Source organism: Dendropsophus ebraccatus, chromosome 2, assembly GCF_027789765.1.
Source record: "Dendropsophus ebraccatus isolate aDenEbr1 chromosome 2, aDenEbr1.pat, whole genome shotgun sequence".
Classification (NCBI taxonomy): Eukaryota; Metazoa; Chordata; class Amphibia; order Anura; family Hylidae; genus Dendropsophus; species Dendropsophus ebraccatus.
Window position 1 is genome coordinate 180,790,071 of NC_091455.1, and position 18,713 is coordinate 180,808,783.

General features: G+C 43.7%; 1 protein-coding gene across 3 annotated transcripts in view; it reads left to right on the forward strand.

Moving 5' to 3' along the window:
• The first annotated feature begins 17,635 nt into the window (after window positions 1–17,635).
• OXSR1 (oxidative stress responsive kinase 1) overlaps window positions 17,636–18,713 on the forward strand; it is a 72,330-nt gene continuing 71,252 nt past the window's right edge. The window contains exons 1-2 of one of the 3 annotated variants that reach the window (XM_069958841.1): window positions 17,664–17,682; window positions 17,819–17,955. In XM_069958841.1, coding sequence (XP_069814942.1) covers window positions 17,883–17,955 — 73 coding nt within the window. In that variant the 5' untranslated portion in view covers window positions 17,664–17,682; window positions 17,819–17,882. Of the gene's footprint in view, window positions 17,956–18,713 lie in introns of all 3 variants that reach the window. The other 2 variants (XM_069958840.1, XM_069958839.1) reach the window with 2 other exon arrangements.

Below are 18,713 nucleotides of genomic sequence, written 5' to 3' on the forward strand. Positions count from 1 at the left end.
TACCCCTTTAACAATGTCCAATTGTTTCCTTATAGTGCAACACTTTTTAATGTCACATTGTGACCTCTCTATGCCGATTGTAACATCACCTTGTTCCATTGTGACCTATAATTCTTTATTTTCACCTAACAATGACGTATTGTTTCCCCACAGTTGCACTTTGACCTTTCAGTGCCACACCACCTCACAATGCTCTACTGTGACGTCACAATGCACAATTATGACCTCATGTCCAATGTTCATATATAACACGACAATTCCCCACTGTAACCTGCCAGTGTCTCTGTGTAACGTCACACTGACCCCTTTTCACACTAATTACCTGTGCAGTAATACATGCTGCCACAGGGGGCGACCGTCCCCCTCTCTGCGTGCACTATAGAAGCGAAGCACTACACGGACATGCGCAGCTCATCGCTTTATTTGTCCAGTAAGGATAATGGCTACTCCGTGCCCGAGCTATAGCACGGCGCATGTGCTGTATTTACGCCACCCTCCTCCGCCACAGATCGGCAGATCCGAAAGCCAATACTGTTCCGCAGGAATCAAATCCACCAATCAATTATCCGGGTAGGCGGGCTCTGGGCTCGGCGTCGTAATTACGTCACGTACCCTGTATCACGCCCTGCCTGATTTGGCGGCCATCTTGGGAAGGGCAGTAGTGGAACGTCACCTGAGGATTTTGTTTTAAAGGGAAGCTTATTATTAAAAGCTTATTATTTATTGTGTCAGCTGTGTTTATTGCTTGCTACTGATAGTAATGGCAGCCGGGAGGGTGAAATAGGAGGGGCTGATGTTGTCCAGTCTGACACTAGAGGGAACAAGAAGAGGCTCTATTCACACATGCAATTGTTGCAGAAAAAAAACGCATGTTGTTTTACCATGGATAGTTGCAGTTCCACAGGTAAAGCTCTGAAAAACCATGGCAATTTGCAGTTTTTGCCATGTCACTGATGACTGTAGTCAAGCTTTCCCCAACCTATGGCTCTCAAGATGGCACAAAACTACAACTCCCAGCATGCCCATACAGCCGAAGGCTTTAAAGGGGTTATCCAGTGCTACAAAAACATGGCCACTTTTCCCCCCTCTCTTGTCTCCAGATTGGGTGGGGTTTCAAACTCAATTCCATTGAAGTAAATGGAGCTTAATTGCAAACCACACCTGACCTGGAGACAAGAGAGGGGGAAAGTGGCCATGTATTTGCAGCGCTGGATAACCCCTTTAATTCATACTGAGGCAAACAGGAAAATGTAGCCTTCGCGGCTAGTAATAATACTGCTGTATAGCAGCAAAGATAACTCTGATCATGGGGGTTGTAACTGCTTGGGGGCCTTTCCTCAACAATGGGGACCCCAGTTTCCGATTACCATGGAGTAGTTGGTTGTGCGTGCTCACCACTGCACCATTTACTCACTATGGCAGCTCCCACAGAAAATGAATGGAGTGTTGGGGCACATGTGCCACTTGGAGAGTGGGGTCCCCTTTCTTGAGCTTGCAGGAGGTCCCTACCCTGTCATCAGCTGTCACATGGGATTACCCCTTTAACGTGACATCACAAATTTTTGGTTTAAAGAGGTTATCCAGGCAAAACTAACTAAGAGAGCACAGGGGTCCGATCTCCAGGCTCCTTTGTAATAAATATAGCTGAGGGTACGGCAGCTTTATTCATTCCTATGGAGCCACCAGAGGGAGGGGTGTACAGTACTTTAAGTATCTGTCAACTTTTTTCTGTGTGGCTTTATGGGAACTTGTTTTTTGTGGGACTGGTTGTGTTTTTTTTTTTTCTTTTAACTATTTATGTTTGTGTATTGTACAGTATAGCTTTAAAAAAAAAAAAAAATTGTACGGTGTTGGGAGTTGGAGGTTGGTGGGGGCTGGAGTACAAAACTCCAACAATATTCTCTGAGTCTGTACAAATACACAATGCTGAATATGTATATATTTTTGCACATTAAAGGGGAACTCTTTGTAATTTACTTCTGTTCAAAAGTCTCAAGTCTTTGAGTACTTATCAGCTGCTGTATGTCCTGCAAGAAGTGGTGTATTCCTTACAGTTTGACACAGTGCTCTCTGCTGCCACATCTGTCAGGAACTGTCAAAAGCAGGAGATGGGGGATTTCCTTCTGTTCTAGACAGTTCCTGTCACGGACATGTGACAGCAGGGAGCACAGTCTCAGACTGGAAAGAATACAGCACTTCCTGCAGGACATGCAGCAGCTGATAAGTACTGGAAGACTGGAGATTTTTACATTTAAGTAAATTACAAATCTATATAACTTTCTGACACCAGTGGATGTCAGTTTGACACTAGTTGATTTCTGCAGCAAGTGCACATATACAAATAATAATAATAATAATTATTATTATTATTATTGTTGATTTGAAATCAGAAAATAAAGACAGAAATCAGAAATAAAACTTGTTTTTAAAAAAGAAAAATAGTATATTTGTGTGTCATCCTAGCTTTTTTATTTCTCTCTTTTTTTTAAAACAAAAAACAGACCCACTTTTACGGAGAAAATGGTTTTATTTGTGGACATTTATTGTAGTCCAAGGCCGCAATCACCTATAAAAATGCCTAGTGTGAGAAATGTTAGCACAAAAGTATGAACCCCAAAAACAACATTTTGTCCTGCAAAATACAAGCTTAATAAAAAATAAAAAAAATAAAAAGTTATAGCTCTCAGAATACAATGATAAAAAGAGCCCTAGTCTGGAGCAACCCTACTGGTTCCTACCTATTTGGAGGACCCATACTAACTGGCAGCCCCCAGCTGGGGTACAGTCGCTACACTGCTGAAGTGCATGGGGCTAATACTATATATATGAGAAGTCAGACAGACTGGGTGAACATCAGCAGGGCGCACATAAAGGTCAAAATTAGAACACAAAAGTGTAATCCAAAAAAACAGACCAAAAAAACAGAACCAGGATAGCAAAGCACTACAAGGTCAGAATCAGGATAGCAAAGCACTACAAGGTCAGAATCAGGATAGCAAAGCACTACAAGGTCAGAATCAAGATAGCAAATCAGTACACAATCAGAATCAGAATAGCAAATCATTACACGATCAGAATCAGGATAGCAAAGCAGTACGAGGTCAGAACCAGAGGCAAAATTTACAATAAGCAAAAATGAAAAAAAAAAAAAAAAAAAAAAAAAAACTTAGAGTAACTGTCATTTCAGGGTCATTTTTTTTAAAACATTAAATATCAACAGTTCAAGCGATTTTAAGAAACTTTGTAATAGGTTTTATAAACCAAAAGAGTTTCCTTCTGGACTGAAAAAGCAATCTCCCAGCCTCCCCCCTCACTTCAGAAGAAGCAGGATTTCTGTCTCCATTATGTGGCTATGGAGAGGGGAGGGGCTGTTAGGAGTGAGTGAGCACGGAGCAGTCCTGCACAGCACAACACCCTGCAATCTTCTCTCAGTAAGTTCATAGATAAGCACTGACCTTTCTGACCCAAGAATCCTGCGTTTTAGGTGCCCAGACAGTCTACAAACAGCTGACCTTTATGTCACCTCTTCCTGCTCCCTCATCTCCCCCAGCTCCTCCCCCCTCCATAAGGATAGAATGGAGAGAGCAGAGCCCGTCTTCACTGACTTCTCTGTAATGAAGACGTGTTTGCCTGATAATGCACAGATAAGAAGTCAGGGGGGGGGGAGGCTGGGAGATTGCTTCTTGAGTACAGAAGGAGGCTTTTTTGGCTGATAAAACCTATTACAGAGTTTCTTAAAATCGCTTATACTACTGATTTCTGCAATAAAAAAAACATGACAGTTACGCTTTAAAGCCTTATTCACAAGTTCAGTGATTTTTCAGGTCCACATATAGGTCCACTTGTCTCCTACATATATATATATATATATATATATATATATATATATACTAAAACAGACTTGGCGTAAAAATAGACAGGTGTGTAGTGTTCATCTATTCTTAGTATGGGAGGACAGATTTTTGCCTATGATGTACCTACATAATAAATTTTTTGTGTGTCTGAAACATTACCCCGCATCCATATCTCCCTCTCCCTCCCAATCCAATAATGGCTCAAAATGAAGGCCAAAAACTGTGAGAACAAAGCCTAAAACATATCAATAGTGTTGAAAGTTGATTTCCCCTTGGGCTATGGACACCTATAAATGTGCCATTGCCTTAGAGAACCTTCATATGAGGTCACATTTCTACAATATATAGTTATACCATGTGTGAATGGTTTATATGCTTATTCTGAGATCCCTCCAGGGCCCTGACCAATCAATCTTGAGTCTCTTTCCGTTACGGCCGAAAATTGTTTGGTGTAATAGCTACTTTTAAAGGCAATGATCTGCCATCATGCACAATGTTGGCTTATCCTTGTCTTTCAACATGTTGAAAAATTGACTGTCCGTGTGTGTAATAGCACAGACAGCAAGCGGGGAAGGAGGGGCAAGCGAGCGCTGCCTTGACAGGTCTTCGCTCACTTGCTCCTCCTGATCAGCCCTTGTAATAGGGCCTTCAGCCCTAAGATGGCATGTTCCTGTAGTGTTTACTGTCACAATAAGTGTGCCCCCAGACACAGCTTTTTTGTAGCGCTTTTCTGGCCTTCAAAAAACGCCAGAAAAACTGCCACAGATTGTCTTGCCATTTGTTTTAGGCATTTGCTTTTGTGTGTGTTTTTTTTTTTTTTTTTCTTCTGGCGTTTTTGACTGGGAATAACTTTTTTTCTTTTTGCCTTTGGTGTTTTTGAGACAAACAGAAGAAATTCCATTGAACTCTACGGGAGATAAACCGTCACCATGCTGTGTTTTAGAAAGACTACCACAGAGCCAATAAGAACACCAGAGATGTGAAAAACACAACAAAAAACGCCATGGCATTGTATAGAATTCCATTGACTGGTAACATCTGGCCGCAGCGTTGTTGCTCATAAAAAGCGCTATGACGGGTTTTTTGGGGGGCGTTTTTCCCAAAATTTTCCCCAGTCTGAAACCAGCCTCAGGCCTCAACCACATGGCTCGTTTTGGTGCTGAATTGCATACAGATTCTCAGCAATTCATTTGAACATCAATTTCTGTCTACAAAATGCCTCCTGTTGATTTCAACAGGAATAGCTTACAAATAGCAATGCACCAAGCACCTTCTTATGCTTCGTATGAAGCAAAAATGATATTTGAATCCTGTCTGCCCGCTGCTGTTTCGACCCGACCCCCAGAGCTGTGCGGGCTGTGGCTGCTGGAGAGGATGATGGCAGGGGGACACTGAGGGACACAGGGCACTGGAGGGACACTGAGCATCCCCCTGCCATCATCCTCTCCAGCAGCCACAGCCTGCACAGCTCTGGCAGTCGGGTCGTGACATCACCATGTTATCCAGGAAGTGAAGCCTTGATGCAGTAGTAAGTGCAGGGAAAAAAGCACTTTATGGGCATTTCCCGTAATAAGTGTATATTGGTGATTTGTATAACTCTTGGGGGGCAATACAATACTCTAATAAAAATTTTTGACGAACTTCTCCTTTAAATGGGAAATGGTCAAAATGATTGTTGATCTGTATTTTTTGCGGACATGTCTGCAAAAGATACGGATCCCACAGACCTTAATTTGTCCATGCAGCAGTTACAGTCCGTACTTAGACTTGTTTTTTAAAATAAATATTTGCCTTAAAGGGAACCTGTCACCCGACGCCCGCCCGACCCCCTCGGGGAGCACCATATAATTACCACTCCCGCAGTCCCAGTCCCGGACCTGGACCCGCTCACGCCGTTGCAATGTCGCTGTATGAAGTCGTGCACACTCATCAGAAATGAGTCCAACGCTCATAGAGAATGACTGCTACAGTTATTCTCTATGGGCGTCGGACTCATCACGGCTTCCGACGGCAATATTGCGGCGGGAGCTTGTCCAGGACCGGGACTTTAGGGAAGGGGTAAGTATATTGTGCTCCACCAGGGGGTCGGGCGGGCGTCACCCCGGCACGGGGGGTGACAGCTTCCCTTTAATTTAACTATCATCCTCCCATTTTTACGCATCTACAAAAAATACGGACTACGGATGCACTACAGACTAATTTTTTGTGGATCATGGACAAGGATTGCAGACATAATATACAGTCTTGAAAAACTACTGATCGTTTTAATGTAGCCTTACGGATGCATTTTTGCAGATTGCGGACTAAAATTTGCAGACATAATATACAGTCCACAAAAAAAATGGAATATGTGAATGTAGCCTACCCTTTCTTTGATGAAGTCCTGCATCTAAGAATACTTGTGTCCAGTGGTGGACATACCGCATGTGCAGCTGATTCGGCATTTCCCCTTTCAGTATCCCTGGAAGCTGCTTGTAGGGATACCTCGACTATTGTTAATTTTCGGCCTGCTTCACTGTAGTGCAGGGTGAGCGGGCCGAACATCAAAAATTGAGCAGCAGGACCTGACAGCATCCTGGTCCTCTATACATTGTCATAGGCCATGGGCACTTTATGCCTGCAGCCTGTAAGAGGCCGGAACGTGATCTCTCCAGCAAGCGCAATAATATGACGTCATCGTGCCTGCTGGAGGATCTGTCACCGTGGCTTACAGGCTAGAGGGCAGAAGATGAAGAGACCTGCTCCATGTCTGGAATAGGTGAGTATAACAGGGGGGATTATTACTATGGTTGGGGGGCTGCACACAGCAGGGGGCATTATTATTATGTGGGGTGGTGCATAGCAGGGGCATATTTACTATGTGTGTATAGGGGGTGCACAGCAGGAGGCATTACTATATTGTTGGTGGGGGCATAGCAGCGGTCATTATTACTATATGGGGCACAGCAGGAGGACATTATTACTATATGGGGGCACAGCAGGGGTACATTATTACTATATGGGGGCACAGCAGGGGGACATTATTACTATATGAATGTACAGCAGGGGAACATTATTACTATATAGGGGCAAAGCAGGGGGACATTAATACTATAGGGGGGGTCACAGAAGGGGATATTATTACTATCACTTATTATATTAGTATCACTTTACTGCGCATGACACCAAACATAGTAACATAGTAAATAAGGTTGAAAAAAGACAAGAGTCCGTCAGGTTCAACCTAGGTAAATCCTACTGTGATGATCCAGGGAAGGCAAAAACAGGGGGGCAGACAACAATTGCCCCACCACAGGGAGAAAACTCCCTCCTGACTCCAATGGCAACCAGAACAATCCCTGGATCAACGTATCACCGGAAATCTAATGCCCATAACCTGTAATATTATATTGATCAAGAAAAGCATCAAGACCTCCCTTGAACTTATTTAATGAATCGGCCATGACAACATCATGTGGCAGAGAGTTCCACAGTCTTACCGCTCGTACAGTAAAGAACCCGTGTCGATGCTGATGATGAAATCTTCTTTCCTCTAGACGTAGAGGATGCCCCCTTGTCATGGTTACAGACCTAGGAGTAAAAAGATCACTACAAAGATCTCTGTACTGTCCATTCATATATTTGTACATTGTGATCAGATCACCCCTAAGACGTCTTTTTTCTAGTGTAAATAACCCCAAGCTTGATAACCTGTCCTGGTACTGTAACCCACCCATTCCCTTAATGACCTTTGTTGCCCTCCTCTCAAAAGAAAAAAAGCATATGCACAAAAAATGATAGCACATCACAAAAATCTTTATTATAACACTGACATAAATACAAAGTACCACATAAATACAGTAAGTGAATGTACAGGAGTAGTAAAATGAGGGAGACAACACCCCAAATACTGCTCTACATTAAAAACACTAAAATGTCACCATAAGTCCTGCTGGTGTTCCAACCAGGGCTAACCTACCACTCTGACTCTGGACTGTATGTACAATAACAAAAATCCAACATCTCTACCTTGTTGCCCTCCTCTGCACCTGCTCCAGTTCAGCTGTGTCCTTCTTATATACCGGTGCCCAAAACTGTACACAGTATTCCATGTGTTGTCTGACCAGTGATTTATAAAGAGGCAAAACTATGTTCTCATCCTTAGCATCTATACCTCTTTTGATGCATCCCATTATTTTATTAGCCTTGGCAGCTGCTGCCTGGCACTGATCACTAAAGTTGAGCTTACTGTCCACCAATACCCCCAGGTAAGTAGTTTTACCCAGTGTTTTATTATTTAGCACATAACTGTACTTATTATTTCTACGGCCCAAATGCATAACCTTACATTTATCCACCTTAAACTTCATTTGCCATTTCATCGCCCAAGCCTCTAGCTTCTCCAAATCCCTCTGTAATATGATATTATCCTCCTCTGTACTGATTACTTTACCCAGTTTAGTATCATCTGCAAAAATGGAGATTCTACTCTGTAGCCCCTCAACAAGATCATTAATAAAAATATAAAAAAAAGTGGACCCAACACTGACCCCTGTGGTACCCCACTAGTAACTAAAACCCAATCTGAATATGCTCCATCAATGACCATCCTCTGTTTTCTATCACACAACCAGTTACTTACCCATTTGCATAAGTTTTCCCCGAGTCCCAGCATCCTCATTTTATAGACCAACCTTTAATGCAGCACAGTATCGAATGCCTTTGAAAAGTCCAGATACACAACATCCACAGCCTCCCCCAGGTCCAGTCTATAACTTACCTCTTCATAAAAGCCGATCAGATTAGTCTGACAGGACCGATCCCTCATAAATCCATGCTGGTGCTGCGTCATAAGATCATTTTCCAGTATAGCATCTCTTACAAACCCCTCAAATACTTTACCTACTATAGATGTTAGACTTACGGGCCTGTAGTTTCCAGGATCGCTCTTTGGCCCCTTCTTGAATATTGGTACCACATTAGCTATGCGCCAGTCCTGTGGAACAATCCCTGTCGTAATAGAATCTTTAAATATTAGGAATGTCGGTGTGTCTAACACAGTACTTAATTCTTGCAAAACTCTAGGATGGATACCTTCTGGACCCGGTGACTTATGGATTTTAATGTTTTTAAGGCGTCTCCCCACTTCTTGTTGTGTTAGGCAGGTGAGATTTATGGGAGGATTTATATTATCCCTAGTCATGTCCTCTGTTATGGGATTCTCCTCTGTGAATACAGTAGAGAAAAATGTATTTAATAGATTGGCCTTTTCCTCTTCCCCCTCCACCATTACACCCAGATTATTTTTGAGGGGACCAACATTCTCGGTTTTAAGTCTTTTGTTGTTTATATAGGTGAAGAACATTTTGGGATTAGTTTTACTTTCTGTGGCTATCCTTCTTTCTGTTGCTATACTCTCTTCTTTTATTTGTTTTTTACACATTCTATTCTTCTGTCTAGAGTTGCTCAATGCTTCCCCACTACCTTCTTGTTTTAGTTGTCTGAATGCTTGAATTACTACTGTATGGGACCCTATAGGTAGAAAAATGGGAGGGAAGTTGAAGGAAAAGTGCAGAGCCTAAGATGTTTTTCTTGAAGATTATGAAGAGATGAATTGTAGCTGGAAGAAATCATCATAGTGGTCTGGGGCAAATGGAGAAGAAAAGGGAAAGTGACGACTTAAAACAAAGTAGACGTCACCTGTGACTCACTGAATTATTATTTTTTTTGGTATTTTATAGAACATTATTTGGTAGGGGTACCCGAGGTGAAACAGGTTGGGAAACACTGACCCAGTCTAAGGGTCCTATTACACGGCCTGATCATAAACTGTAAACGAGCGTTGTTAACTGATCAATCAGACGGGCTGACTGTCTCGCAGCAGGGGGTTGCACAGACATCGTTAGCGAAGTATTAATTCACCTTACCACGTTCACTGGTGTCTGCAGCTCAATTGGCCCAATGGTCCTGAATGGGTCATTTATCGCTCCATGTAATAGGGCCCTAACACAGGGACAATCAGGCAGCCAAAAAAGATTGGAAAACAAGAGCATGCAAGCGTATACATACCAGTATACTTACTTCCCCTTAGCAGTTTAAGAAGCAGTGGTTTGCTAATGTGGGCCCAGGCACATTTTGCACAGGGGCCCTATGAAGTCTGTTCCCTCCCCTGCTCATGTCGCTATAAATTGCAGAGAGTCCCCATCTCCCTTCCACTCCTTTCCAAGTCCCTGTTGAGGTTTCTTTTGATGGCAGCATGTTCAGTAATTCCCCGATTGTGGAAATGCACACAGGCTCCTACAATACCAAGACTGGCTTGCTGCGATAGCCTTCCTTTATAGGATAGAGGATGTTGGTAGCTGACTCTAAACAGCGAGCCGATAAACATGCAGCTACTTGGACCCAATTTACGAGCACAGATGAGTACAAAGCACTGTGTGCACCCACATCAGGGAACACGTAACTAGTCATTTTTAACATGGTTGCTTGATAGACCTTTCTCTCTCCCCTTTCTGTTATTTTCTGGGACGTGTGTATTTATCAGAGCTGTAGCCACCACAATAAATGGCCCACACTGGGTATGGGACAAACAACATGGGTGTTCAGCTTTCTCAGACACTTTTTAGTATTGCTATTCAGATTGATCTATTTGTTTTATATTTTACACCAGGCTACATATAGTATTTTCTTCTTGCAATATGTAGACTATGTTTCCATTTTAAGCAATGTGCTTTTCCCTGCTGCGTCGGGGTGTTATCCTTGTTTCTGATGTGATAATTTGCATTGTCTATATCCCTCTGCCTCCCTCCCTTCCAGTCCATTGCTTATGGTTTCCCTCCTTAGTTCAATCCTCCTCAGTTTATAATTGCTGATATAGTGTTTTTCAGTTTGCCTTATTCAAACATTGTACTTATTGTTTAATAAACATTGAATATATTGCAGACTTGTTTTACCTTTTAACACAACAAAGTTCCAGGTTGTCCATTTTTTCTATCTTAGCTATGTTCTGTTCCTATGCTCATACCACGTGGCAGCTTTAGGCACGGGCGTAGCTAGGATTCATGGGGCCCCATAGCAATGATCTGTTAGGTTCCCCATGAATCTTGTACAGACCCCCCACACACACATACACACCTGGCCTGGGACAGTCCCCTTGTGTTCTTTCAGTCTCCCAGCAGCCCCAGCTGGGAGTACGAACACTAAGGGTACTATTACATGGAACGATAATCAGCCGAATTGACCCTATCCGGCCGATTGTCTCTCCGTGTAATAAACACAACAATCAGCAGATGACAAGGACCATCAGCTGATTGTTGATATAGGTTTGGACCTATAATTGTCGGGCACCGATCGCGCATCGCTACGTGTAATAGCGGTGCGCGGCCGGCGTCTGACGATTTGCAAAGTGCATACATTACCTATCCATGGTCCAGGGCTCCTTCTGCACTCTGCTTCTACCCAGGTCCTGTGCGTTGCAGCTTCAAAGCGGTCTGTCTTAGCTGACAGGCCGGGAGAAGCAGAGCGCAAGAGGAGCCCTGGACCATGGATCAGTAATGCATGCCGTTTAAAGCAAGGGCTGCAAGGACATTGATAACGATGTCAATGCAGCCCTTGTTAAATGATTATCGGGCTGTATAAAAGGCCCAGTAAACGAGTTACAGTTATTATTGGGCCCCCATCAGGCCATGTATTAGTACTGTAACAGTTAAAGGGCCAGCAAGCCCCCTTAGTGCATGGGCCACATAGCAGTGGCGTGGTCCCCCTTTATGGTAGCTACACCACTGTTTTTAGTGATTTGTTCACTCCATATGTGGTATCCTGTTGAAATGTAATGTTTTTTTTTTGTTAAGTGAATTTCTTTTTCTTTCTTTCTTTTTCTTTCTGTTTTTGTTTTGTTTTTATTGTTAAGTGAATTTCCACTAAAACCAAATGCAGTGAAAACAAAGTGATGCAGTTTTCTTCTGTGCCGTTTAATGACATGATCAAAATAATTACAGACTTTCTAAAACAGAAGCAAATGACATAATGAAGCAACAGGATAGATACTTTGTTGCATCCTGTTTTAATAGTTCCTTTCCTCCCTAAATCTGGGGGAAAAAAACACCACTCGAGCATGCAGCACCCAACTTTGTCAGTGACCGGTATTCAAATGCTGAGCGAGCGGACTCTAATATGTTTGAGTCACATTCATCCCCATAATTCTTAGCTACATCCCTGGATAAAACACAATTGAATACTATGTTTAAAAGGTTACTACTATCATTAAGAAATGCATTTATATCTGGTAGGGGTCGGACTTCTAAGACCACTACCAATCCTGAGAATGTCATTGCTTTCCCCAGCAGTGCTATTGACCACCTATGCAGTAAACTGCAGCCAGCCCCTCATAAAGTGCCACTGTTTTAGGTGATGGGAATACCCCTTGTCTATTTCATATTTAAAGAAAATGTATCTATCTATCTTGTAAAGGAAAAGAAGCAGCACAATGAAATGGATGGGTGCCAGAAGATGAGTCTTGGTCACCACTGACCAAAAACATAACACAGCAATCCATGTGACGCCACATGGATTGCTGTGTTATGTTTTTGCAATAAATCTCACGTTTTCACCTTTATCCAAGTGAAGTGCTGTGGAATTTCTCTATCTATCTATCTATCTATCTATCTATCTATCTATCATCTACATCAGTAGATAGAGGAGACAATAGGAGCTCCCTGTGGAATGACCTCTTTAGAGATCACAGAGTACACTCAATAATGTCTCTCATTTATGTTAAGGGGACAGATTATTATCTATTGTCGTCTATGTCCATGAGGTTTGCTGTAAAGCATGTCACTAAATGCTGTTAAAAACATCTCAAGTAAAACGGCAGCTCCCACAAAAATGTACAAAATGTGAAACAAAAGAGAAACAGATTAGAATAAAGCCTTCAGTATCTGACTCAAATCAGTAAAAGAAAATTTAGGTGAGACATGCCCTTTAAGTCTACAATGCATGTCAATTTCTCTGCTGAGATTTTTCAGCATTGTGCAGATCACATTGCTTAAAACGTCATCCCTCTTTTTTTCTTTTTAATCACAGTTGGTTTTATTTTGTGTTCTCTACAAATAAATATAAAACTTTGTAAAGTTTCTTAAATTGGTTCACATTTGTTATGATTTAAAGGGGTCTTCAAGGCCAAAAATTATTGATAGTTTATCCAAATCTCACTTTATTTATACAGATCTGTAAATGACTTCTGTTAAAAAAAAAAGTATCTTCAAATCAATGGATTTGGAAGTACAGTACTTTGTAATAATAATGTCTGTGCATCGTCTGACAGTATCCATCTCACGGCCCAGAACTGGAAGGTAGAAGACAAAAAACATCTTCATCTACAGACCCCTAGATCCTGTCAAGTCTACAACATCTGGACATCCCATCTACTTATATGCTAACATCACTGAGACAAGGTCAGAAGAAAGGAGTCTTCATCAAGACCAGGGGTGTCAAACTTGCGGCCCTCCAGCTGTTGCAAAACTACAATGCCCATTATGCCCGGGCTGCTAAAGCTTTAGCTTTGGCTGTCCAGGCATAATGGGCATTGTAGTTTTATAACAGCAAAAAGTAGTATTGCAGTGAATTTTACAATGAAGGGCTAAAAGTATAAGTAGAAAAAAAAGGTTTAAAAAGTTTGAAAAAATAGAAATAAAAAACGCATGTAAATTTACCCAAGCTTGGTTTGCATTTCAGGCCTTGCCAAAGTGTGCTGCCCTAGTGAGAGATCCGGGCTAGATGGCCTAATGGAGGTGAAGTTTAGAGACACTGGTCTGGAGTCAGATTGTAGCTTGGTCTCCTGCTTTTCTGGAACCCCCTCCCCCGGTGTGCTGGTCGTCCACCTCTCATCCTCTTCTTCCTTTCCCTTTCTCTTTTCTCTCTTCTTCTCCTTCTTCCCCTCTCTCCTTCCCTTCCTCTATACCAGGGATGGGAAACTTTCGGCCCGCCATCTGTTGCAAAACTGCAATTCCCATCATGCCGGGACAGCCAAAGTTGTAGTTTTGTAACAGCTGGAGGGATGAAGGTTCCTCATCCGGGCTCTATACCCTGGTATTCCTTCTCTTTCATTTTCTTTTCCTTTTATTTGTATATCCCCTTTCAGGCACAGGGATGGGTAACCTTGGGCCCTCCAGCTGTTGCAAAACTACAATTCTCATCATGCCTTCACTTTGGCTGTCCAGGCATGATGGTAATTGTAGTTTTGCAACAGCTGGAGGATGAAAGGTTCCCCATTCCTACCTAAGAGGTTCCTTGGAGCTTCCTCTTTAAATATGTAAATGTTTTGGGGGACGAGTGGTGGTTCGGTGGCATCTGATGTATCGTGTTTGCATGCATATACTCTTGTCATTTGCACTATGGTTTATTATGTTGTTACACCTTGTTAGACCTGTTTCTATTCTGATCATTTTATTATTTGAACTGATATCTTAGATTATTGCTGTACCTTTTTTTGTTCTTCAAAATAAAGATTTAAAATACAAAGCATGTATTTAAAATAATAGAAATTCCTTTCCTATTTATTATATGAAAAAAAAACTGCTTTGGGAAACTTCTAATCCATAATTTTTTTTACAGAGAAATAAATACTCAATAGTTAAATTGTTGTTTTTTTTTGTTTTTTTTTTGCCTCCTAAAAACAAAATAAAATAAAAAAGAAAACAAAAAGTAACATCTACCTCAGAATGTTACTGGCTGAGCTATAAATAAAATATACTTTGAAGAGAATATGGAGTCCTATTACATCCATTATAACAATATGGAAGGAATATGTCACAAATATAAATCTGACAACAGGAGGCCGCACACCAGAACTCACAGACAAGGCGAGGAGGGCACTCATCAGAGATCCACAGCAGAGATGGAAGTAGCAGTCTATAGGATCACTAGATGCTGTGCGCTTTATGGAAAAGTGGCCAGAAAAGGCAGCTATCACAAGATCAGAAGTTACCCCTGATCCTCAGGAAGCCCTATAGAGAGTTAATGAAGCGCTGGCCTAGCATGTGCGCTGCCGCTCCATTCATTTAGGGAACAATTGACTTTCATTATCAGGATTAGTGGGGAGTCAATCAGCTAGCTATCACCTATGAAACTTTTGACATGGCAGTACATAAGCTATGAAACACATTTTTTTTTTAATCTAATAATGTGCTACATTAAAGTCTATGGGAAAACAGCTGCTTGTGCACACATGCATGAGCATGCATGTAAAAAAATGTAGCTTTTTTTGATAAGTGTGTACAGCCTTATATTTTTCCTTAAAGGTAAAGTCCGGCCATTTCTAAAATCTGGCAGCCAGCAGGCGAAAATTTGATCAGGAGAAGGAACGTACCTTTCCACATGCCTGCAGTGAGCGGCAGGACTGCCCCCAGGACACCCGCTGGACTCTAGGATCTTCGGCGCTGACACATCATGACCCGGCTGATGGACTGACCTCTCAGTCAGTCAGTGACTGGGGTGGGACGTCAGTGACTCGAGTTGTAATGTTATCACTCGGTGGAAAATGCCTTCCAGGGAGGGTCCTGAGTATCATTAGACCTCTATTCTGGGCCTCCTTGTTTTGCTAGATCCTACAGCAAGAATAGTGCACCATGAAGAAACCTTGAGAGACTCCTACTTTAAGCCAAAGGAGTCCATTGGGCACCATTGGTGTCACTGAGGTCCATCGAGCACCATTGGTGTCTGTTGTGTGATGTCTCTGGCACTATTGTTGTAACGGGAAGCATGTTGGCAGTATAAACAAAGGAAGGAGGGTCTGTACTATTTAGTTGCTTCCCTGTGGGTCTCAGTTCCACCATATGGTACATAGATGCCCTAAGGAAGTTCTGTATAATCTATTTTCCCTGCAAATGGGTCAACCCATGACCGGAATCAGATGATTCTCATAGAGATGAATAGGATCTCTCAACGGAACTGTTACAAGCAGTGTGGATGAAAGTGAGCTCATTGACTGCCTTCAGCTATAGCCTTTCTATGACCCAGACACTCTCCTCCTGGGGCTTTCTACAGCACGGACTGGCATCATAACCCCTTTACTGACCAGCTGCATGTGCTTTTTACAGAGGCCACTAATGGGACGCTAAGCCACCACCTTTTTAGAGTGGCAACAAAGTCTCGCATGAGGCTCCCATGGCAGGATCGCAGGAGCTGCACAGGATGGCATGACAGCCGCCCTTCCACAGCCTCAGGTAGATTCTGGTAGGTTAACGCCTTATCTGCCATGGTGAAATCATGAGTGCATCATGTAAGGAATCTCTAGGGCCCATCACCCCTTTGACAGCCTAGATGCCCAATGCCAATGGGTTACCATAGCAGCAGGCCCCCAAGTCTGCCACATACGTGCCTATATACAGCCATATCATGCTGACAGTCATATTACACTGCACTGCAGTAATGCAATGTTTGCTAAGAGACAACAAGAGATCACCTGGAAAAGTCCCCCAATGGGATTACTACAAAAAAAATTCTAACAGCATCTGGAAGTGATGTTCAAGGATTTATTGTTGCATATCCAGGTACATCAGGACCAATGCAACGTTTCGACTTATCCAGTCTTTATCAAGCATGATAAAGACTGGTAGGTTAAAACTTTGGATGAGGGCAATGACGTCCCCTTACCTCCCCTTTTCCAGCGCAGTGTCCCGGACCGCGCCGCTCCGTGCTCCCTGACCGGTGTCTGACGCGGGCTTGAGACGTGACGTTTCAAGTTCGCTCAGCCAGTCAGTGGTGGGAACCTGCCTCTGCCACTGACTGGCTGAGCGGACTTGAAACGTCACATCTCAAGCCCCTACAGAGGCCTGGAAGCGGCCGGGCAGCGAGGACTGGAGCAACGTGATCCGGGAGATGGCGCTAGAAATGGGGAGGTAAGGGGACGTCATTGCCCTCATCCACCTCCTTCCCGGTCATAGCTGAAAAAGCCCCCCCCCCAGAGTACCCAGGGGTTATCCGGCGCTGCAAAAACATGCCCACTTTCTTTCAGAGACAGCTCTTGTCTCCAGTTTTTTAGGGGTTTTGCAACTAAAGCGCTTGCTTGCTCCTGGCTCACTGCTGGCGCTATTACACGCGTCGGCAGAAAGCAGGTAAGAGGTGGGGGTTGGGGTGTAGGGGCGCGGGGAACTGAGGGGGGCTGCCCGGGTTATCGTTGATCTCCAGGCAGCCCATAGAAGATGGCGGTGGTCTGCTGCCGCCATTCCTGTTCCTTGGAGTGACGGCAGCAGCTTTTTGCTAAGTTGTTTGTCTTTCAACATGTTTAAAAACAACGATCAGCTGACATTGACATCGTTTATATTGGCTGATCGTTGTCTTCTATTACACAAGACGACTATAGTCTGTTAGAGCTAATATTGGCTGAATACTGCTGATAATCGTTTCATGTAATAGGGCCTTTAGTTCCATTGAAGTGAATGAAGCTTAATTGCAAACCACACCTGAGACAAGAGCAGTGCTGTCTCTGGAGGAAAGTGGCCATGTTTTTTTTTTTTTTTTATCCCTGGAGAACCCCTTTTCCAGTAATGACCCTCATAACTGGGCCAAGAAGTACAACTTCTGCAAAGCATCTGCCTTTACATGATAATAAAAAATAATAGCAGCAATAAAATTAAATGAAGGAAATTATTTGGGTAGTAAAACAGGAATATGGCATGGTCAGGAAGGGGAATGACATTACATTGGATCTGCCTGTACAACAAGCTCCAGCAATAAGTATGTCAGCGCTGCCACACTCAAGATGGCGGCGTGAGGCGGACGCCGGCGCGCTGTGACGTCATGCGGCCCTGGGCACGGCAGGCCGGGCAGGGGAAAGGCAAAGTTTGGCAATGTGAGGAGTGCAGAAGAAGAAGTGAGAGTGTGACACCGGGGAGGGGGCGAGCACCGAGCGGCGACCACCGGGGAACACCGTCACCGCTTCATCTCCACAGAGCCCTTGGATTATTATTGTCCCTCTGTATCCACAGAAAGTAATCGCTGCTGAGCCCGGTCATCAGCGCGGAATAATCCCCCTCTGCGGAGGCAAGAGCCATGACAGAGCCGGACCACAGCGCCCTGCCATGGTCCATCAACCGGGATGACTATGAGCTGAAGGAGGTGATCGGTGAGTAGCGGCCGCTGTGCGGCTACCGGGGGCGGCATGGCCTGCTCATCCCGGTGCCACCTATCAGTGCCATCTACACCGTGCCATAGCGTCACTGCCAGCCCGCCCGGCGGATGGGTCCTCCCCGGCCACGGCACCATGGTGGCCGCCAACACCTGTCATGTCTGCACGGTTATTCCCGGTGTATGATGGACAGGCGGCGGGGAGGGTGTCTGTGCCCCACGGTGCCCACCACCCTACCGGGCACCATCTATACAGGGGGCACACTACCTATTATACAGTGTGCCTATATATACAGAGCGGGCACACTACCTACTACCGTATATACAGGGGGGCACCCTACCTATTATACAGTGTGCCTATATATACAGAGGGGGCACACTACCTACTACCGTATATACTGGGGGGTACCCTACCTACTACCGTATATACTGGGGGGTACCCTACCTACTACCGTATATACAGGGGGCACCATCCCTACTACCGTATATACAGAGGGGGCAACCTACCTATTATACAGTGTGCCTATATATACAGAGGGGGCAACCTACCTATTATACAGTGTGCCTATATATACAGAGGGGGCACCCTACCTACTACCGTATATACAGGGGGTACCCTACCTACTACCGTATATACAGAGGGGGCACACTACCTATTATACAGTGTGCCTATATATACAGAGGGGGCACCCTACCTACTACTGTATATACAGGGGGTACCCTACCTACTACCGTATATACAGAGGGGGCACACTA